The following is a 24,735-nucleotide window of genomic DNA, read 5'->3' on the forward strand; positions in this document are numbered from 1 at the left end:
CCTAACCAGAAAATCAAGTTTTGACATCAATGTCTGGCAATATTTAAATGAATGTGTACAACATTGACAAATTCCTTGTATTTAAAAGAACTATTCTCAAGCAGATTACATGTTCTGACCAGATCAAATTTCCACTATGCCAAAACTGTACCTAACTATCTGTAATGAAAAAATATCTTCATCAAAAAAAGGAAGATGACTAACAAACGTGCCAGAAATTAGGCTGATCAAGGAGTTTTGGGTAATTCTTAAAGTGACCATTCACGAAAACAATCAACCAATCAATTGCATTAAGTACCATCTGAAAAATATGAACCAAGTCTTAAACAGAAACTTGTCTGCGCTTTCTTTAAAATCACACTTATGATAGTGTGATTTTAATATATTCTGGTAAATAAATTTTGCAGTTGGAGGTATGTTTACATAGGAAATGTTAGGTTTTAATATTTTTTCATTTCTTTTTCTCGACAACAATTTTATGGCTTATTGGCTGCTTGTTGTGTCAATATAATAAAAGAATTTGATGTGAAATTTAACACTATGGATACATACAAATAAATCACAACACATGTCAGACTTGTGACAATATTTATTGCCTGAGGTTAGAAGACAGGAACGTCAGGTTTCACAGAAATGGTCAGTTGATTGATTGGTTGACATTCTTGTTGCCCTGCGTACGAGGGTAATAGTTCAAAGTTTGTGATGGGTCAAGACTGTCCGTTTGTTCTGGTGAACTGGATGGTCCATTGGACGATGTTACAATATTGGATCTATGAATATAAACTGTTCCGGATGCTAGAGACATCGCAGGTAAGTTGATTACACTTTGTTGTGGGTGGCAGGGTTTTGCCTTTTTGTTCCGAGGTGGCGAGTTGAGTTCACAGGCGAAAAAAATCAGTTGACCAGTGAAGAGTTGCACTGAGTCAGAGGTCTTCAGGTTAGGCTGACAAAGTTGCACTGTTCTTATTTTTAAAAATGACATTAATAATGGGTTATCTTGGTTAAAGTGTATCACTTAGTTCAAGTAGAGGTATTTGGATTGGTACATAAATTGTTGACGTACTCTCTCTCGGAAATCTACTTCTAACTATTAAGATAATAAAATATAAAAATTCCTCCAAAAGACAACATTCAAAATCCTAAAGATAATATTTTATATATTTTAGCATTTGAATATATTCCACTATAATTCTACAAATATACGAAATTCTAATATATCTCATTAGAAAAATATAAAATAAGGAATATGAAAAAGGTTTTAAAATATATGTGGTTATTTGTTTGTTGCCAAGGGACCTTCAATAGGATTGAACAATTGGCTTTGGTTTCAGCTGGTCTGGGTCGCCTCGGGGCTTCACTTTGGAAAGTGTTTTCTGAGGTTGACTTTCTTCTCCAATTCATTGAGGAAGATTTCTTCCGGTTTGTCCTTTTGTGGTTGTCATCAGGTCTTTGTACGAGCTTTCTTGCATTGTAAATAATAATGAAAGATACAAATGAGGCAAAATTCAAATATGGTAATACCACGACAACTAATAAGTATCACCATTAGAGAAGGAGGATGTTGGAGATGATCCGGTTGTCATCTGTAGCAGGTGATTGAGGTCATAGTGGACGTCGGATAAAGATCGATCTGCTAGTTTGATATCGTAATCTGAGGCCATTTTTAGCATTTCTTGCATTTGTGGCTCTATGAGACATTTCTGAAGCAGTTGAATCTCGGTTTGATTCAAGATTTGTTCGATTTGTGGAACTACTAACTGTTGTGCAATCTCAAGCTGTATGGTTGATTGCATCTGGAAGTGCGAGTTGAGGATGATCCCAGGCAAATAGCCTGTACACGCATTTGGGAGTTTAATCATCCCTGTGTTGTTCAATTTATGCATTGTAGATATAAGGAGATAAAAGTAGATTGTAGATAAAAGATAGCATTGTAGATAAAAGGAGATTTCTGATGTCTAGTGGGACATCTAATAGTTAATGTGAGAGGATTTGGAGTGGAATAAATCCATGTCCCTTGTTGATCTATTCTTTTAAAGATCGGTGTATATTTTAGGATGATTTGTCAAGTGCAGAGGTCTTTGACATTGTTTTCATTTCCACTAAATAGCAAGTATTCACAACTCTGTTGAGGGGCCCGTCGTATGAGAACATCCAACAAACAAATGGAAAAGTGGGCTGTTTTACAAGTAGTCAGTTCATGACATTGTAATAACATGTAGGATTGTCTATCCAAAAATAGAGAGATTATAGGATATTTAGTTTGGAACAGGATAGAAGTCTTTAAAGTAGGAATGTACATTAGGAATTTTACAATTTCATACATATCAAAGTATCCACTAGGAGTGATTAACGAGATCTTGGCAAAGATTCTCAATTTGTCAGGTAAAGCTACTGCAATGGTAGTAATCCATTAGTAGTATTTAAACAATTTATTTGGTTTGATGGGTTTGATCATTGTGTAATCTTCTGGAAGTTGAAGTTGAATATCTCAGAGAGTTCATAACATAATTTCTTGAGAGACAAAGTTGGTGCTTAATCAGCCTTGTTCTAAAATATCAATTGCTTCTCGTAGTTCTACCAGTTGGAGATGTACTTCTTGGACAGAAAATTCGACTGTTCGAAGAATTATTTCGAAAGTGAGGTTATAACAGTATAAGTTCATTACCTCTCCAAAAGATTCCTGTCGTTTAAATAACACACAGATTTGCTGTCGATTATTCTGACTTATGTTTAAGGTATTGTTTAGCAGAGTGGTTTGTGAGTGTAGTAAATGAATAATTCCCTCATTATGATGTTTAATTTTTGAGATCTCAGTATTTAAGGCCTCAATATCTTCTGAGGTAGCAGTTCCAAAGAGGAATTTAAGAGCTTTTTCTCCTATGTCTATCAAGCCTCTCCTTTTTTGAGATCTGTGTAGGGTGACTAGAGCAGTGAGCTCTCGATATTCTCTGTGATAATTAAGAAATGAAGTTTTTATTAGCTGGAAGCCTCTAGTAGGGAGATTCCATTGAGTTTGAGTGTCTCTGTCTTTTGGGGGTGTGTTTTCATTGCTTAATCATGGTATCCAAATAGGAAAGCGATTGTAAGACAAGTTGAATTTATCATTCCAAGTGTTCGAAAGTGAGATCGTTAACTAAAGTCCAGTGACTTGCGGTCATCAGAAATTCCCTTGGTGGATGAAAATTACTCCTTTCATGAACTCCATTAGTTCTGGGAATGGAGAGAAATGAAAACATCATCATAAGACTGAAGCTTAGGAGCATAATGCTAATTTGGAAATAAATCATCTGAGTCTGGTTGACAAAGTGTCTGTTTTTTTCGGATAATGTCGTCTGGATTCAGGGTCCACCATCTGGGTTAGATTTTCCTTCCACTGAAACAGGGAAATACTCTTATTAATATCGAAGCCCCCTAACATTGTTGTAAAATTTTTCCCATAGAACAATGGATTTGGAATAGATTAGCTTCTATATAATCTCTCCTGTACTACTTCTATTCTTGGAATGAAATTATTTTGTTATCAACAACTTTGCAAATCATTTAAAGGTTTAAGGGGAGGATGACTGACTAGTGGCAGGAGAAATAAATCGAAGTATGCGACTATGACTGGGTCAAGGCATAATCCAGGATTAGCCTGGAACTGGCCCTTGACTCCGAAGGGCATAAGGTGGTGTGGTCTCCTGTTCTCCTTCTGTTTCCATTTTGGAAACTTCACTTTCTGGCTCGGGTTCATCACTCTCATTTTTGCTTTCCGGTTCCGGCTGTTCTTCCCCACAGTGCAGGTATGGAGGCCAAAATGAATTCATCCCAAAGGATTTTTTCTAGACACCTATTAATTTTAGAACAATGCTGGTGAAACATTAATGGGACATGAGAAAAAACAAATGTACAATGCCACAAACCTGCTTTGCAACACGACAATACTCAAATAAGATGAGAGAGAAGGCCGATAATATTAAACAATTTAATTTCCCACGAAAACTGATGTACACAAAGGACTTAAAGTTTTCAAACAAAGAATCAGAAGGGGAATGCATTACAGAAATGCAGAAACTTTGGAAAATGCATTTTCAAGCATTTTCCAAAGTTTTTGCATCTCTGTAATGCATTTCCCTTCCCTAACTACTTTTAATTAATTGAATTTTTTAAGTTTTGTAGTTTTAACTTTATAAGAACTTTAAAATTTGAAATTAACATTCTCAACAGCAACCTTGTGCTAATTCCAAAGGAAACACAACAGTGAGAAAACAGTAAGAAATCAAGTTCTAATATATAGGATTCTTATTGAAATTTTTGTTTTAATTTCCATGACTTTCTCTAACCAACTTTGTACAAATTCCCTGATCCACATGTACCTTATAGTACAGCATATTGACAAAATAAAACAGCATTTGACTTACTATACACATATGTTTTTGCTTATCCAACATTTTAATTAATTATTTTTCTAATTAACAGTTATATATTTTTTATAATGGCTGAATTATTAAAATTAAAAATAAAATGTATTATTAAAATTCTGTTATTAATCCACAACCATAAATCTGCATGGCTTTGAAAAAAGAAAAAAATAAATTATTTTTTATTATTCATTTACAAATTCTACATAATCCATGTACAAAAGTATATATTTATAAAATTTCTCTCTTAATAAATTTCCTAAACTTTATAAAATATTAATAAACTAAAAAAAAAGAAAAAAATTTGTTACACAATCAAAATTATTAAAATGAAAAATGTTAAATAATACCATTTAAACTATTTATCATTTCGTGTACTTTGTACATTTTTGGAAAAATTTTGTATAAGCTTGGGAGAAATTTGGGTCCTGAAAATATTCTGCACTTTTTATAAATTGTATTGCATCACATTACTTCTTGCTGCCTGCAGATGGCTACACTTAATCAAGTGTACTATCAGCAAAAAATCAACAAGGCAGCCAAGGAAACAAATTTCCTGACTTTTTGACAATTTTTAACAAATCACCTGACATTCTATAACTTTTACTGAATAATATTAATGAAAATCCCTAACTTTGTGGGTGTGTAGGAACCCTGAATACATTCTTTTCTAGAAATTTAAACGTGTATGTTCTATTTGTCAAACATTACTTCCATTGGTTTATATTCAGACATTCAGTCGAAGCCTAATGATGGACAGAAAAGGCAAACCAAAAAAAATTTGCATATTAAGAAATTTCCACTGAGTTAAGGTGTATTTGCTAATAATTAAAAATATACATCTTTATACTATTTTGAATAATATTTTATTTTAATTATACTATTTTAAATTTTCTGTACTTTACATTAAATATTATACAAAAAGTCCTTTAAGCAAAATATGTTTCACAAAAATGATTTTACCATAAGCTAACTGATGTAAACAATAGTTTCTAAAGATATTTCTGGTTACAAAAGCATTGAAGCCATTTAAACCATATCCAAAAGGTACAAAAGCTTCTAAATAGACTCCTCTAATATTAAAAATTGATTTTTAACCCATTTATTTAAACTCAGGGTTATACACAACATACTTATTGTTTTGTGTTTAGTCACATTTCAAAATGACAACTGGAATTGTTTTCCAGCAATCTAAACTTGCTGTAAAATAGTTCTCATGGACACCAACAAGTCCATGAGAATGTCTCAAAGCATGTACACCCTGTAAGATACTATCCAAAATCCAAAGGATTATAGTGTATTATTTCCTAATAACATGTACAAAAACCCTGATAATTAATTTGATTCTTCCAACAAACAGATGGATTATCAGACTACATTAAGACTAATAAATAATTAATTTGCTCTAACAGAGATCCCTAAAAATACAAGTATCTCATAGGAAACTAATTCAAAAGCAGAAGTTTTTGGCTGTGTCATGCAAACTAACATTCTGTGAAGAGACATCACACTAGGATGAATCAGTGACTCTTGAAGATGATGACAACAAGCCCTTTGGCTGGATACCATGAAAGCCAATAAAGGCATGACCATGAATAAGATGAAAGAAGCTGTATTTGACAGCCAAATGTAAGACCATGAAATCTCTGGGAGTTGGTCAACCTAAACGATTAAACCCTAACTCACATGTTATAAATATTATATGAGCCTGAAAATTAAATAATAGAACAGAACTGTTTGCAAATGATGTAAATTTTATTTTATAATTTTGTATTTTAGATTTTATACTCATGCTTCTTTAAGCATTAAAATATGCTTATAGCATTAATAAGCAAAATAATTTTTCTTCCTGTTTAAATATATTATGAGAAGTGTTACAAACAATAAAACATTGTACAGAATTTACCTTTCTTAATTTTTCAACCTTATTTTCTTCTTCGGCCTGTTTCTTCTCTGTTTTAGTGACATAAATATAAAAATATTCAATTATATTTATCAAATGTAACAGACAATAATCTACATTTAATACTAACTCAGAATTTCTTCTTGTTCAACAGTTTCCTGCCCACTCAACAACGATTTCAGTCTTTCTATTTCTTCCTGATATTCTCTCAGAAGAGCATCTTTCGGATCTTCATTTATTTTTGGCTTGTTTTGTATATTCTTTGCTCTATTTGCATACCGTAGTGTGCTTAACGTTTCGTCGTAGTTATTATCGGCTGGAGAAATGCAAGCCACCATCAGCGTTTTAGTATTTCCACCCAAAGAATCTTGAAGTAATCTTGTAAGTTTAGAATCTCTGTAGGGAATATGTTTGGATTTTCCATCTACCAAAGCCGAGATCACATTGCCCAATGCAGACAGTGATAGGTTTATTTTTGTGGCTTCTTTCAGACGATCTCCCGTGGCACCTGAAATATAAGTGATATATCAAAATATATAACTTAAACCAGCAAGGCGTGAGAGTTCATTATAATAAATAATCAAATGAATCTGTACCTGTCTTAGCCTGACGCTCACTTCCGGCCAAATCAACAAGGTTAAGTTTACCCTTTCTTATGTGTTGATCAACATCAGTATCCATATTAAACGTTTCCAGATGGATGGTGAATATCGAATGACTGCGAGAAGAGTCAGCATTCATCAATGTGGCACCGACGGAACGATTTTTCCAGCCTTTATCCATTATCTCTTCACACTGTTGAACATTGTGAACAGGATGTAAGGATAAACCTAAACATTACAAAACTATATTGAAAGATCTTATAAAATAAAAAATAAAACAAAAAATAGTAAAAAATTACCTGCTACATAAACTCCCTTGTCAGGATGTTCCTTTAAATCTAGCTTTTTTTTACAGTCTTTACCCAAAAGATCACGAATCTCTTCGTTGTATATCTCCAGATAGCAAGCGTGAACTAAATACTTTTTGTTCTCAGATGTTGCTATCGCTTCAAAAACATGTTCAAATGCCCTAGGAATAATACCTCTCTGTGTCACCGGATCAGGTATACCCTGCATCGTAAACGATTTCCCACAACCGGTCTGTCCGTAGGCGAATACTGTTCCATTGTAACCTTCTGTAACTCCCTGAAATAAAGAAATAAGTAATAATCTCATACATACATATGTATACATACATACTTAAAGAGTTGACTTACCTCTACTATAGGATAAACTATCTCATTATAAATTTGTTCAGTAGTGGCATTAGTAAAATAAGCACCATCAAATGTAAAATTTTTAGGAGGAGCTGCTTTTTCATTAGGATTTGTTATTGAGCATTGGCCTAACGGCGTATCTACATTAATGATAACCTGCAAAAGAATTATGTTTAAATAATAATTAGAGAAATTAAAAATTAATAATATATGATAGTAAGATGTTGCCAACAAAAACAAGAACTTCAAATATTCATAAAAATAATAATTAAATAAAATGTTGAGACACAGACATGGTAGTGGAACTAGAATGATATCCAGGATCTAAATTAGAGCATGCAAACTTACATTCACCCTCATACCACTATGGATATACCTAGTAGTTCTGTAAATGAAGAATATACTTAGATATAAGGGCATTTGTCACATTTGAATGTGACAAATGCTCCATTATTTATGTACTTATCCAATATTTTTCTTTGTTTGTTTATTGACAAGACTATGTCTTGTTACTAAAATTGTACTATCTGCTGTCTTATCAGCTTAGAGGTATGAAGGAGAACATGTCAAGAGTTGAAATTTGGCACAGAGTATTAGGTGCCCAAATCATGTGTGCATAGAAAAAACAGACTTGTAGGTAGTCAGGGGACCGAGAACTGAAACACAATCAAATACAAAATGGCAACATTCTCTACAAACAGGCAGTAGTGTGAGATTTGCGCATGCGTTGCTCGTTGGTAAGTTGGAAATACAAATATTGTGAAATCGAATTTTGACAAACATGTGCGTTGGGAAGTTTGAAAAGTAAATGTTGCTAAATCGAATTTTGACAAATGAATCTTTTGAAAAAACCCCTTTACCTGTCTCGTGTTATTCCCCATATATTTCTGGTCGCCATATGCTAACCTTGATCAATTGACCAGAGATATCCGGTTTCATCATCAGAACTTTTTGAAACTAGATGGCACATCGTTATAATTTTTTATTAAAACTAACTTCCGAAACAGAATTATCTTTTCCTTTTACATTTATTAATATATATATATATTTCGTTTGTGCAAAATAAAAAAATAATTGTGAATGATACAATAGCCACAATTATTTTTTTCAAAAACAGGAAATTTTCCCATTGACAAAAATTCAACCTGGGGCATCATGCAACGGAGAGAAATTTCAACATTCAATAGGTTAATTTCAATGAAAATGTATTGTGGAAGACCTTGTGGTCGTGGCTGTAGCCGGTGAAGTTTGAATGATCACGCTCAAAACCAGCAATACCAAAGATGATTGGAGAATGAGAATGAGACCTGCCGTGAGCATCGAAGTGATCCTGCTTAGTAGTGAGTATCCCAGACATAGTCTTGTCCCAAATACAGCCTTGCCGTTTTACTTGTTTACAATGGTAAGAGAACCACAAGAGGGTACCAGAGAGCATAACCAGGAGCCAGGAAGCATAACTAGAGCCCAGAAAAGGTAATCAAGGACCTAGGGAGAAGACCAGGGAGCATAACCAGGAAAGTTCTCCTCCTAGTTACACTCCTTGTCAGTTTTTTACTTAAATTATCAAGTAATATTATCAAGTAGAATTTTCATATAAGAATTCAAAATCTCTCGCAGATAATACAAAGCTAAAAAAAATTTAAATGCTATTTGTTTCTTTCCAAAAGCTTTCCAATGCAATAAAAAAACAGAAATAGACTTACATCAATACACAAAACAGCAATTCAACAACAACAGAAATAATAACTTATGTTGACAGAAATGAATGAGCTCTATGGTAACTGTTTCAGAGAAAAAGAAAACAATCTAAATAATGAATTAATAAAAATGTATCATAATTCTGTATTAGTCACAAAGTAAATAAAATAACATTAAAATGTTCGATTAAAGGAAGTAGTCGTTGATGTTCGTCTCTTTAATGCTCCTGACACACTCCATTTTTGCATCATTATAGCACTTAGTTACGAAAAAAACGCATTGGCCTTCGTGCACTGCATATTTTTTCCAAAACAAAATTATGAACGGACTTTTACTCCTTCAAGATATTAAATAAACTAGAATACAAGTGATAAAAATGGTATTTATAGTGGAAATAAAAATGTTTAAATTTCATTGGAGATGTCAACGAGAATATCTCAAATGGGAGCCATCTTTCATACTAAATAGGAACTGTTAAATTAATATTGCAATAAATGAAGAACAATTACAAATTACTTCTTATGTGGTTAATTTTATTCTATGGCTGATAATAATGGTAAAATTTTAAAGAAAATATGACATAGAGTAGGAAAATGCTGGCAAATCAATAATGATATGGCATACAAAACATGTACTTAGCCATAAGAGTGAATGTTACTTGTTACTATTGCTAACCGAATTAATTTTTCACATACTTGTTAAAGATTTTACTAAAGTTCTTTATAAACAAAATTATTTTTTAGTTTTGTTGACCTTTAATAAAACAACTTCTTGCACAATCCCTGGGAAGGATAAATCAACAATTAACAAAGTAAAATCTTTTTATATTCCAGTACATTGGAAAATAATTTTTGGTGTACGTGCTACTAAAGTGATAAAAATATCCTTACATCACCACAAATAAATAGTATGTAATCACTGGTATAGAACACTAGCAGGTAGCTAATGTTTTTACACCAGTGATTAAATCTTATTATTTAATTGTGGTGATGTAAGGATATTTTTATCAATTTAATAGCATATACACTGAAAATTATTTTCCAATGTTTAAATATTTTGGAATTTAAAATAATTTTAAACATGTTGTTCAAATTCCAGTTTCAAATTTATACTGGTCAATAGCCTGACAAAAACCATGATAATGGTTGACAACGTTAGTTTTGTCTAAATCTGTTCATACTGGAATATAAAAAAGGTTTTACTTTGTTGGTTGACCTTTAATGTAATAGACTAACAGAGAGAAAGATAATTTGATAATGCTGATTGTCTGTTGTAGGTGAAATGACATCAACTATAACAAACTTTATATTTTTCATAATATATACTGTTCTGTTGGTGCCTCTTATTATGGAAAATATGAGAAAATAAATGCCTCACTTTCAAGTATGGATACAAACAATAACTATTGATGTACTGCCTGGCAGAGACTATACAAAAAGTGGACAAACCTTGTTATAACAAAAGCCATCCACTGCCTATTGGATATACACAAAAGCCACATTGATGTGGCATAAGCATTCCAACAGAAGATGCAGATCTTATATTGGAATGTCTATTGGAGAGCCACACAATCCATTTTAGCTAATATAAGACAGTTATCACTGTTCCATAGTAAGTATCACTGTTACTTTTCTTTACTGGTACTTTATGACTCTCTTAGTAAACATTCATTTAACTCCTTCGACTTTATGAATGTATCCTAAGTTTTCAGTTGCCTGATCAAGGTTAAGTGGCGAGTTACACTTACAATCCTTGTATATATTACACTCTATAACAGTCAAAAAACTTACAAAAATATTACAGTAGAATCTCGCTTAATGAGCATAATTCGTTCCAGAGTTTTACTCATAATGTGAAACACTCATTAAGCGAAACAATTTTTCCCATAGAAATTAATGTAAAATACGATAATGTGTTCCACACCAAAAAAATGCTCAAATGTTTTATGTTTAACGTTTATTAAAAAAATATTGTACAATATACACTGTTAAGGAGTGTGAATCATCATCATCATTTCTTCTAGTGCAGAATGAACCATCCTGTAATGAGAATTCAATTTGCAGTAATGAAAAAAAAAAATCACAGCTAATATGCTTAATAAACACTCCAAATGATATGCCAAATTATTGGGTTATGTAAATGATATAATTAAATATTAGAAATTAATTAATTTGACTAGAGGTAGGCAGTTATGCTGCCATCTCATATTAAATTTAATAATTATAAATAGTTAATTTTTAATTTAGACATTTCTAAAATTTAATTTGGAATCGGTGATTAAATTTAATGACCCAAGAATTTGGAATATCATTTGTCGTGTTTATTATATAACAGGCTATGGTTGTTGATGTTTATAAGTAATATGTGTAAACTCAAGTTTGGAAAAATATGTGATCACAAGCGACACTAAGATGCTAGTGGAATGAGTGCTAAACACAGACTGATGGAGCATGCCGCATGCACACAATTCGGGACTTCCCCTCTCTTTATCACTCGTTATGCGAAATATCGCTCGTTAAGCGAGGCAAATTTTTACTATTTGTATTTGCTCGTTATGTGAAATACTCATTGTGCAAGGTGCTCGTTAAGCAAGGTTCCACTGTATATACTTATAACTAGTACACACCAAGTTTATAAAAAGAAAATGTATAAGTATGTGGGAGCAGCAATAAGGGTCTAAGAAGTCCGCAAACAACTCACGAGCCAAGTTTGGCCGTAGTGACTCTATATACTAACATCCAGTCTGATATTCTGGATCTATTTCCATTCCAACAAATGTTCGGAACAAACAAATTTCATTGTTCTGAAATCTGTTTTGTAGAGCTCCATAAAATTGAGAGTAAACAGCATTCATTTTTTACATTATTAGCCACTTTAATGTATCAATTATACTTTTATATTTGATCGGCACATGTAAACTGTGCATAAATTAAAATTTGCACAGTCTAATAATGAATAGTTTATATTCTGAACTCTAATTTGACTCGTTAATTGCAGAAGTAATCTATAACATCAATATCAATTAACTACAAATCTCTACAGAAAGATGTATGTATTGTTTCCCCAAAGAGAAATCTAACAATATTTTATCTGAATTAATCATTCGTTGTATATTATTCAGTTAATCCTAAAAAAATTACCTCACTTTCTTCTGATATATAAGATAAGAAGAGATTAATTAAACATCAGTATTTGAAGTCTAAAAGTTTGGCATGCATAAACATCTTTACAGCTAAGTATGCTTACAATATGGCATGCAATATAAGCTCAAAAACATTCACCATCCCTGTTATAGGTGTTCAAATTGATTCCCCTCAGCTGTTATAAGACTATATTCTGGTGCGATAGGATGATTTGACATGTCTAAGTATCTTGGAAATAATATTACAACATTCTCTGGTTATCACATCCTTCAATTCAGCAAGAATATGTGGCCAATTCTGGTACATCACAGATTTCAAATGGCCCCCGCAGGAAAAAATTAAGAGGGGTAAGATCTAGGGAGTTGGGTAGCTATTCCACAAAACCTCTTCAGCCAATCCATCTATTGAGAAACTTCTGGTCAAGCTACTCATGCAAAATGTGCCAAATTCGATATTTTAATCAAACTAACAAGTATGCTATGATTGTTTTGTAATCAACAAGTTATATATAAAATAAAAATTTATAGATACAATACAATCATAAAATCTCTTGCAATGGCCAGGGAAATTAGAGGAGCTTCTGGGAAATCAACGTACTGATTCAATGCATGATCTGTCAGTGACAAGAGTTAAAGTTAAGACATCTCCACTCAGTGGAGCTATGCGGATGAGGCCCTATGTGGCGTGACTTTACAATTCCACTATATAATCCATTTACATGCTTAAAATAGTGACAATGCATAAGCAAAATTGTTTTCTATTAATATATAAGTTTGTTAAAAAAATTATCCAGCAAACTAATCTTTCCTATCTTTTCAAATAAACTCACAACTCTATTTATTAAAAAGCAAACACAAAATATTTCTAACATATCTAGAGTCCAACATATTAAATAAATACATTAGTGGATAAAGTATCTCATATTTTGTACCAAATCACTGACACATTAACTCGTTTATTTTGCCGAATTTTGAATCTAAACAATTTGGAGACTATCATCACCCAAAAATAACTGGCATGTCAAATTTATCTGTTATGCTCTACTTACCGTATAAACTCAAAGAGAAAGAGTAATAATAGAATAGAAACTTCCAAAAAAATTTGCATTAAATTTCCAGTATGTATATTTAAGACTTTTATCATATAGAAAATCAAAATATGTTCATTTATTAAAACATTTTAGAAAAATAATTATGCCGTAAACATGACAGACACCAGGTAACCAAGTCCGAGAGTGTGATCCCCACTAAACAGTCCTGTGTTATTCCATACAGAATTTATATATTTTGCCATAACAGATAAGAAAGCATGTTATAATGTTATACTAAAAACTATGATTTCTATCAAAAATTTTAAAAAAATGCAATTTTAAGAGCCAAACTTTGACCCTGCAACAAGAAATTCTGCAGCCAGCTGGATAGCCAAAGCAATTAATACATTAATACTCCAATCAAGTTCCACACATTAACCATACTTAAACAAATTTTAATTAAAATATAGTTATTATTCAGGGATTGAGTGGCTAAAGACATCAGCGGAAACAAATTTAACATTTTACGATTTTGCAAAAAAGTTTATCGAATAATCTTGCTCCGAACAGAAAGAGAATTCTTTGGAGAGATTTCTTGTAATGTAACATTATTAATCAGAATTGCAGTTTTCAGCAAGCGGTATTAAGAAATGACATGTATATAGTAAAGGAAAGATCATTAATTTTGTATGAAGTCAAAGTACACTGAAAAATTGGACAGAAAAATCAATACGCTGCTATATTTAATAATTTATTCATTATTTAATACACTTAACGCTACTTAAAAATTTATCCATTTAGAGCAACTGATTAAAACCTTCAAACATTTTTCTTTTTATTAAATTCAGTGTTATAAATCTTTTCTTTAAATTAATTAAGCTTTGGCTTTGCATTACATATAAATCAAATGGTCAGGATTATATCCCCAACTGTTAAATCTATTAATATTCCTAACAGTATGATGATAGGATGCGTTAAAATTATAAATATTATGTGATAATCATTGTATTTATACATTATGAATATTATATAAAGCAAATAACTATCATCCAAAGAAGCATTAAACGTCTTACCTTACAAGAGAGCTCTTTCTCTCTCTTGTTTATTGGACGGCATCGGACGATAACTTTAACTGATTCCGATGCCATTGTTTTAAGTATCCCCAAAGTTTTACCTGAAAGAGAAATTTATAATAATAAATAAATTGTATAAATATAAAATATTAAAATAAAAACTAATATATAGTAGAACATTATACATTATAGATTACATTTGTTGACCATACAATCCTTGGCACCAATTTCTACTCGCAAGACACTATAATTTATCATTATCTCTAAGTAGGTCAATGCCCTGCATACGTAGAATGGAAATAAAAATGCTGAACAGATAATGATATTTGCACGAGAACGAGTTAGCGTTTGTCGAATTCATTGATAAAAGTACAGTAATTTTATGGTATGGTTTTTTGAAATTTAATCATTTTACAATACAGCATTTTTCACATTAGAGAGAATTTGCAGCAAGGAAGCTCAAAGCCATGTAGATTGGTGGTTCTTAACTTTTCCGCTGTCTGTATTCAAATTTTTACACCCCAAAAAAATCCATTAAGGTTTTTTTAAGGGGATAGGGTCATCTCATTTTCTCGTGTCAGTTTTGGCCTAGTTTTAGATACAGCTCAAGCAATTAAGAAAATTCATCCATGCCTATTCATCAATAATAAAAAAGATATTTGGATCTGGGTTAGGGATTTACTACAGAAATACATTACATAATTAAATATTTAAATTTGACTTTGGTATATTTTTTAAGTTGTACATTTTAAATGTTTTGGTTCTTGCTGAAAAAGATGAGGAAATAAAATTTAAAAAATTTAATCCTTAGAAATGGCATCTTACACCTCATATTACTGCAAAGTGCCTTGCACCCCTGAAAATGCCGCATATCAGTGGTTTCTAACCATTTTGAACACACAACACAATTGAACAATCATGCAAAAGTTGTGTCATAATTTATTACTAAATAATATGAGACTGGACAATGAGTCAATCACAAATCTCTCTCTTATACTTTCTTCTCTGTGGTATTAGAGAGAGATTTGTGGTGTGACTGCTTGAAATTTCAAAAATGTTAGTTATATTTTGTTCCTTTATAATTCGTCTTGCGGCACGTTTAATATGACTTCTCACACATTGGTTATGAACCACTGATGATAGCCTAAATAAAACGATAAACTGGATAAAAATCTAGTAAACTGTTACCGGTCTCCAAATATCCTGATATATAAAATCAAAAAATTAATCTGCTGAATCTTTTTAAATTTAAGGCAATGTAGAAAAATTTGGTATTATAATCTGAAAGCTGTCATTTCATTTGATGTTGGAAATTTAATTTAAATTTTTAATAACAAATAAAATGACAGCTTTCAAAAGTTAACTTTGTTTACACTTAATTACTATACAGCTGTACTATAAATATTAACATATTTTTTTAAATAATTAATTTTGATTTTTACTTTATCGGGATCAATAAACACAGCAAAAGTCATTTAATTTTTTTTATAAATTACATAATTCTATTTTGATTAAATCAATTACAGTTCCAGTAATTTAAAATCAAACTCTGTATAAACTCACCCGACTTGCTTTAAGAATGTTTAATGTGGACTAGTGGTTCCAAAAGTCTACAACAGCAAATTATATAGATGAATATATTTACACAGATCATCACTTTATATAATATAATGCCATATAAAAAAGTAAAAAATTTATGTATTTAATTATGCACAATTATTTTTGAAGTTTATATTTGAACATAATTCATATTACATTAACATTTCGTGCAGACTGTTTACGTATTTTCAAAGTTGTGCAATTCCGCTCATACAAATGCGTCTATCTAAAATCAATACAAAACTAAATCAATAATACATACTGAGGTTTTAGATACTGGCATTCTAACATGGGATGGATGATAATTCTAGAAATTTGAGTGTCCTTCAAAAAATTAAACTTGATTTATCTGTAAGTGATGAAATGTAAAGATCCAAATTATGTAATTCAGTAATATGATTGTACATATATATATTTTTTAAATATTTTTGAAGCGAATAGATATAAGTACTCTGCTGATACACTTTATGCACACATTCATCATCAGACTTAGTAAATATAAACACTAAATATAAAAGCTATGGTATATAATAGGGTGTACAATAACAAATTTGTAGAATTAAACATAAATTATGTAGCAAAAATGTTCAAAATATACAATAAGGAAGCAATAAATTTTTAAAAAATAACCAAAGTTCGATCAGTTTTAGACCCCATTTTCACTGATCCTGAAATGAAACGGTGAAAATGGAGTCTAAAACAAGCAAAAATTATTGTGGCATTGATTGTCACAATGCAGGACTGTGATTTTTAATTATATTCTTAATATATTTAGTTTAAAATATATGTTCTCAATCTCAAATTAGTAATATCTTGCCCCCTGTACATCATATTTCTCCTGATAACAACAGAGTCATGCTGGTTATCGTTTTTGTTGCCATGGGAGTACACACTGGTAATACGCTTGAAGGTATTGTTAATTTACTGCACTTTGGTGTTGAGTTGGTGACGTTTTATGTAACTCTGTTTAGGGGAAAATTTTGTATGTAGTTAATTGTGGCCTCCTGCTCATAAGCTTTCTATATCTGGTCTTGACTTTCATCTATCTAACATCATTCTCCATATTAAGGAAGGACAGACAAACAAACGGACAACAGTGGAAATTTACTTGTCTACAGATTTTTCAAATTGCAGTTAAACAAGAAATGAATCATGTAAATTTTAGTTTCTTTATAAATAAAAATATAAACACCAAATTCATAATTAGGGAGAGGAATCCAAGAGAGAATGATTGAATCAGTCTCAAGACCATATATAGAAAGCTTAGGAGAAGGAGGCCACAATTAACTATATACAAAATTTTCCCCAAAACAAAGTTACATAAAACGTCACCAACTCAACACCAAAGTGCAGTAAATTAACAATACCTTCAAAGCCTGTTACTGGTGTGTACTCCCACAACAATGAAAACAATAACCAGCATGACTTCGTTGTTATCAGGAGAAGTATGATGTAAAGGGGATAAGACACTACAGATTGATAACATATATTTTAAACTAAATAAATTAAGAATATAATTAAAAATCACAGTCCTGCATTGTGACAATCAATGCCACAATAATTTTTGCTTGTTTTAGATTCCATTTTCATCATTTCATTACAGAATCAGTGAAAATGGGGTCTAAAACTGATCAAACTTTGGTTATTTTTTAAAAATTTATTCATTGATTTATAAATTGGTGATACTATATTGATGTATTAATAAAGCTGATTGATTTTACAATCAAATATAAAAAACAGATAAAACCAGGATGTCTGGTCACCCTAAAAAAACAACTTAACACCTAAATGTGAATTCCAGCATATAATGAACAAATAAACTTTAATGTTCAAACATTTTTGGCCGTCTTTCAGAGACCCTCGTCAGGAAAGAATGCACAAAACATAAAAAACAGTTCTATCCTTTGAAAAGTTTTAGCTTTCAAACATAGCTGTGTTCTAAAAATGAACATTAAAGTTTATTTGTTCATTATATGCTGGAATTTGCATTTAGGTGTTTGTTTAGTGTCAGTTTTTTATGTATGGTCTGGTAACTCTAATTAAGTACTGCCCATCCTGTATTTTATCCTTCTCAACACTTTGCTAAATGTTGAACTGTTCGTAGAAGATAAAAATGGATTTTCTGAGTTATACATTTTCTGTTTTTTAGACTTCTACGACAATTTAAAATATTTTGTATATACGGTTTAACATAATATCTAAATGTTAAAACTTAAATAGTAGCCTAGTATTTTAAAATATTTCTATATATTTTTATTATTCTTAATTTGAGATACTTCGGTCTTAGATACTTAAAGATGTTATCACCTAATCTATTTGAAAGTTTAGTGTTTTCCAACCATTTTTAATTGATAATCCCTTTATAACATACTTGAAAACTATAAAACTATTCCAGAATATAGCTTGCAAGCTAGCATTTGTTATATCATTTCTTCCTGAATCTAAAATACAAAAGCAAAGGCATTAAATTCATTTAAATTAATTAAAAAAAATCAGTCGAATCTAGGATAAATGTCACATTTAACAAGACTAATCAATAAATACAATTGTGCTATTGATAAAATAACAAGCAATCACTATAAATGTAATAATACCTGTACACAATGACAACATATTATGTTTATAAACTTTGTTATTATTTTTCTATTGAGATACTTATTTAACATTTATTTCTGTTATGCAAACTAAATCTTCAATTTTCAATATGTTGTATAATTATGCTACATTCTTTTTAATCTGTAATTTAAACTTAGAGCGGGACTTATTGTTTTAAAAAATCATATTTATATTGGAGTAATAAGTCAAAAGAAATAATATTTACTATATTATTTCTTTTGACTTATTACTCCAATATAAATATGGTGTGACTGAAGTCTATTCCTACTTCCAAGACTGTATAATCGGGTTGTACTGGAAGCAGATTTTAGTACATCTGTATGTATATTGAAATAATAAAGCTGTTCTAGTATCCTGTGTCTATGTGAGCATAATATATATAGTACTCAATACAAAAGATAGTCAATTTGGCTATATTTAAAGCTAGAAAGACTTTAAAATATAGCCAACTTGACACTTAATCTGTATTTCAGATCAGCCAGAATTATCGAACTCCATATAGTGTCTATGCTGCTAACTGATATAATTATCCAAACTGTACACTGCTCAAGTTCAGTGATATAGTAAGATCTAGTCATTTATTACTTAAAGATATAGAATATCTTGAAGGTCTACTTCAGAAGTATGTTAGTTAGTTTGGTTTGATGGGGTACGACAATGTGCCAAAGAGGAATGCCTTTCGGAAAGACTTTCTACATAGAACTGACTCCCATTTACTTGTTAGACAAACAATTATTTATTGTGACATTGTCACAATGCTCTCAGTTCTAGTCTTGCTCCTGTACATCATACTTTTCCTATTAACAATAGAATCATGCCGGTCATCTATCTAATCCCATTTAGGAAAAAATTTTTGCACTTTGAAATAATGGGACTTCTGATCCAAACCAAAAGTTCATATATAGTTAATTGGAGCTTTCGGTCTTGAAGCTTTCTATATATGTTCTTCACTTTCATTTATTTAACTTTGTTCTCGGGATTAAGAAAGGCAAGAGAGACAAACATACAGATAGATAGATGGACACCAGTGAAAATTTATAGGTCTGCAATTTTTGAAAACTGTAGCCCAAAAACTCACATGGCCAGGCCATTGACAAGACAGCTTAAGTTAAAATCTGACATGCATAAACTGGCATTATTTAAATGGATTTTTCTAGGCTACTAAAACTTTTCTTTTAGTATCCATCATTTCTAGCATAAATATATAGGTTATATAAATAAATAATACTCATCACAGCCAAGACATTTTAATATATTTAGATAGAATGCATTTAGAATAAATATCAGAAGATGCTGTCATAGATATCCATTTACATATTTAAAACCAAAATATTATAATTCTTGTGATATATTTTGCTCTTTTTTATAAATATAAAACCATAATCTTTAATCATTAAAATTATTTTTATTTGATATCAAAGTAAAAATTCTTTTTTATGTTAGAAGTTAGTGTTTTTTAATCTTGTTCTTAGCTGACAATTTAATTCTATAAATGATAAATCTATAAAACATTGTTCTGAATATAGTTTATAGTTCTTATAGGCAAGAATAGTAATTTTTTCAAACTCAAAACTTCTAAATTTAGATCTCAATCACATAGTACTCTTTCAAGTTCAATTCTTTAATTAGAAACTCCTCAAACTTCTGCAACCCTGGGTTGCATGTATCTGCTCTCAAGGACATGACCCTACTATCCAGAAACATCAGATACTGTGATTTTTTTTACTCTTTCCATCCTGTAGGCACTAAGAGGGACTTTTATCAAGTTCATATTGGGTTCAGCCAGATGGAGGGATGGGCCTCCAAAACACTCCTGGAAGTTTTTGACCCATCCATAAAGCTACTCTGCCATCTGCCACTCTGACGCCTTAACTGATCAGCCATCTGGCCATCGAATTGTGACCTAAAAACATCCGATCAAAGCTATAATTCTATCTTTAACCAGTTCTTTTGATATAAGCAGATTTTATTCCTTCTCTATATCTTAATATTTTAAAAATTTAATAAAAAATTTCTTACTTTCCTCAACTATATTTGACTTTAAAAACATTAAATGTATAACAATAACATAAAGTTAAATATAACTTTATTTTTATGCTTTCTAAGAGTACAGCTATATCAGAAGTATTTAACCGTATCTACAATATATAATTTAGAGCAAGGAAAACTACTTTAAAAGATATCATTTCTACATAAGTAATATTAATTTTTGATTATATGTATTTATTAATAAATAAATAATTTTTAAACATTTTAATACTATTTACATAGCATTAATAATTCAGTTTTGATCTATTATTACTTATTTATATACAATATTTCTCCAAAATTTTATAATAATATATTATTGAAGTTCAATTTCTATTCTACAATCCTCTTAAACTATGATATAAAATATTAAATTTCACTCAAAAAATCTTACAAACATTGAAAGAAATCGAATAGGAAAACCAAGCTTGTCAACATTTATCTATCTTCCTTCTCCAAATGTTAATGCTTTATAATTCTGGAAATTCGATAAATTTATTTTTCAATAATACAAATGCTACATGCTTTATATACTCTAAGGCAAGATTCTAGCTCTGTATGAGGAAATTGGGACTATATCGGAGCTGTAGACCATGCCCTTAGGAGTAAAAAGATGTCAAAGAAACCAGGGGTGTACATGTGCTCTCTAAAATTGGCCTGTAAACGTGACAAGCCTAACAGATTGTGCACCTTGACTCCGATTGCATTTCAGAGGTACAGTACATGGCGCAACATCATTTTTCGTAATTTATGAATTTTTAGCCATCTCTAGTAAGGTAGAAAACAGGATTTTTAGCATTGTTTTGACAAGTAGGTGTGGTTTTTACACATTTAAATTTTATTCCATTTTTGAGGGTCTTTAAATTCCAGATGCTAATTTTGGAGGCTACATCTCAGGAAGAGTCACATTTTTACTCCTAGCAACTGATCTCAGCTCTGATATGGTTCTAGCATGTCATTCAGAGATAGAATCTTACCTAATTTAAGTCTGGAATAATAATACTTGTGTTCACTTTTAATTCTAATTATAAATGCTTCTGATGGATATGGAAAATATTAAGTAAAATATTTGTATATTTAAATTTGGCTTTATTAGGCTACAGTTTGAAAAATTGTAGACCTATAAATTCCCACTGCCATCTGTTTGTCAGTCTTTCCTTAATCTCTAGAATGGAGTTAGATAGATGAAAGACGAGACCTGATATGGAAAGCTTAGGGGCAGGCAGCCTTGATTAACTAACTATATATGAACTTCTGATGCAAACCGGAAGTCACATTATTTCAATTCAAAAAGTTCTCCCAAAAGGTATTAAATGACCAGCATGATTATTATTAAAGGAAAAGTATGATGTACAGGAGGGTCTAATGATGTGTTCACTTGTTTATAATCGATCAGCGCAAATTGCAACCGTCAATCTCGTAACGGTCAAATCGTAACGGTCAACTCTTTGATAACAGGTGCGTGTCTGGGAATTGTAACGGATAAGTTACGGTGGCGCTGATCGATTATAAACAAGTGAACACATCATTAGACCCTCCTGTACATTTCATATCAGTGCACACTGCTGTATGCTTCTGATCTGTTTAGCATATATTTTAAGTTAAATTTATTAAAAATATGATTAAAAATTGCAGCCTGGCATTGTGATGATGTCACAATAAGTAATTGCTTGTATATATTATGTATGTAACATTCATGACAATGTTTCAATATTTACTTATGACAGCTTATACATATTCTTTTACACAGCATCAATTTTTTCCTTGAGAAACATAGGAATTGTTTTATGTTTGCATGATTGTTGTATGTCATTTTTATATTTAATTCAAGCTATATCTGTTGAATGAGGTAATAATTTCTTGCCTTATTGGCATTACTCATAATGAGTATAATAAATAAATAAATAAGTGTACGATATATTTATAATTAATTCTTGAATGCATAATAAAAGATATTTTAGCATAAACATATTTATATATTATATAACTTGAAAACACTAAGATGTAGAAAATAATATCAAATGACATATGTAGATAAGCCCTGTAAGAAAAGATGGGCTCAGATGGGATGAATAGAGCCATTTGGTCCAAAATCTGAACACAGAAGACCATCAAATTTAATGTTTTACATATAACCTTAAAAACATAATATTAATTCAAGTTCTTGAACATAAAGCTTATTAAAATCAATAATTATGACTTAAAGTATTAATTAATTCAATTCACTTTTGTAACATTGTCAGAGAAGATGTGATTTTAATACATTTATAATTAATTCTTGAATATGTAATGAACGACTTGACAGGAACACGTTGATATATGTAAAAGTTTAATAATATTTTTTTAAAAATACATAATTTGCTCAGCTTTACATAATTTGTGTATAAAACTTATTAAAATTAATAATTGTCATTAAAAATTATAGATGAATTAATACACTTTTTCTAATACTCCCAGGAAAGATGTGACTTTGATGTATTTACAATTAATTCTTGAATGTATAATGTAGAAATTCTAACAGAAACGTGTCAATATGTAGGAGCAAAGCTACTGAGACAGTTTGAAGAAGCGTCTCGCTTCCCAATGTTGGCAAAGTCTACCAACAAAATAAAATATATTTTTTCGGGATTAAGAGAACTACAACAGTATAAAGAAGTGCACAATGGACAGATAAGAAGCAGCCTTCTCGACCAACATTTCGTACGAACTATCCGTATCGGATAAAGGTATCAATCGGCAAAATCAGCCTCCGTGCCTCATACAATTAAAGTGTAAATACAAAAACCCTGTTGATATATACAAAAACTTATTTTTCATTATGTCCAAGAAATGTATTATGTAAAACTGATTAAAATCAATAATAAACAGTACAAAATGTATATTTACTAAATTCAGCAAATACAAAAGTTATAACATTGATATAACAGTAATTAATTCTTAAATGTGCCAGTATGCAGAGGCGAAGCTACCAAGAGGGTTTGAGGAGGCCATCAGATGGCAAATTCGGCCTCCGTGCCGCAATAACAAAAGCGTACGTACAATACCGTCAACACACAAAAATTTAACACATCACTCGACTACCACAAAAGATATTTAATAAGTAAACACAAATATAAGCTCAGTCTTATATAAAACTGATTAAAATGAATAATAACCAGTATAAAATGTATATTAACTAATTCACCAAGCACGAAAGACATAATAACTTTGATTTGATGGTAATTCTTGAATGTGTAATGAATGAGTTTCAGTATCAAGTTATTGATATATATATATATTAAAATTTAGACATTGACCCTTATGAATTGCATATATTTTACAATGAAAAATTGAACTTACCTCATTTCAGTCATTCTGTCAATAGAAATGAGTCCCAATAGATGTAGCATGTCTTCTATAGGAAAGGACATAACGTCGTGGAGTCAATTCTTCATCTGAATCCATAATTCATTCGAAGAACGAAAGAAAAAAAAAAGTCATTTCCATCCATCAAGAATGAGATTTGAAGAATCACGACATCGTCTCCCGCCAGTAACCACCGCTTATTACGGCTTATCTAGCATTAATTCCGTTATTTTAAAAGCCTTCGGCGTTATTTAACGTATCCTGATTAGTTATAGAGCGACTCGGTCATACTACGATTTAATAAAACGGCTAGAAATCAATTATAAACAGCAAACATTCGACATGTTCTAAGCCTTCTTGGATACGACCAAACAACACAGCGGTTGTCAAGGTGGAGTGTAGCGACCTCTTCTGGGAGAAATAGGAAGCTCGGGGATGAGAAAGAGACCTTGACCAATTTTTATTTTGTTTTTCTTCTTCTTCTTCTACCTCTTTAATCTGTAAAAAAAGTTTAATTAATTAATTTAATTAATTAATTAAAATTACAATATTTTAATTTTTAGTAAATTTTAGATTTATTTTTCCCCCTTGCTGGTGTAATTAATTATGATTAATTGTTTCGCTTAGCGGTGTGCGTTTTGA

At 30.8% G+C, this 24,735-nt stretch overlaps 1 protein-coding gene across 2 annotated transcripts in view; it reads right to left on the bottom strand.

Moving 5' to 3' along the window:
* Positions 1 to 24,516, bottom strand: part of LOC136969014 (osmotic avoidance abnormal protein 3-like) — a 35,779-nt gene extending 11,263 nt beyond the window's left edge. For both annotated transcript variants that reach the window (XM_067263089.1, XM_067263088.1), the window contains exons 1-7: positions 24,084 to 24,516; positions 14,506 to 14,606; positions 7,562 to 7,717; positions 7,205 to 7,490; positions 6,900 to 7,133; positions 6,434 to 6,811; positions 6,307 to 6,353 (exon numbers count right to left, since the gene is read on the bottom strand). In XM_067263089.1, coding sequence (XP_067119190.1) covers positions 6,307 to 6,353; positions 6,434 to 6,811; positions 6,900 to 7,133; positions 7,205 to 7,490; positions 7,562 to 7,717; positions 14,506 to 14,580 — 1,176 coding nt within the window. In that variant the 5' untranslated portion in view covers positions 14,581 to 14,606; positions 24,084 to 24,516. The remainder of the gene's footprint in view (positions 1 to 6,306; positions 6,354 to 6,433; positions 6,812 to 6,899; positions 7,134 to 7,204; positions 7,491 to 7,561; positions 7,718 to 14,505; positions 14,607 to 24,083) is intronic.
* Between the last annotated feature and the right edge of the window lie 219 nt (positions 24,517 to 24,735).

The sequence above is a fragment of the Centruroides vittatus genome, unplaced genomic scaffold, assembly GCF_030686945.1.
Source record: "Centruroides vittatus isolate TY-2023 unplaced genomic scaffold, ASM3068694v2 contig_1683, whole genome shotgun sequence".
In the NCBI taxonomy this organism is placed as follows: Eukaryota; Metazoa; Arthropoda; class Arachnida; order Scorpiones; family Buthidae; genus Centruroides; species Centruroides vittatus.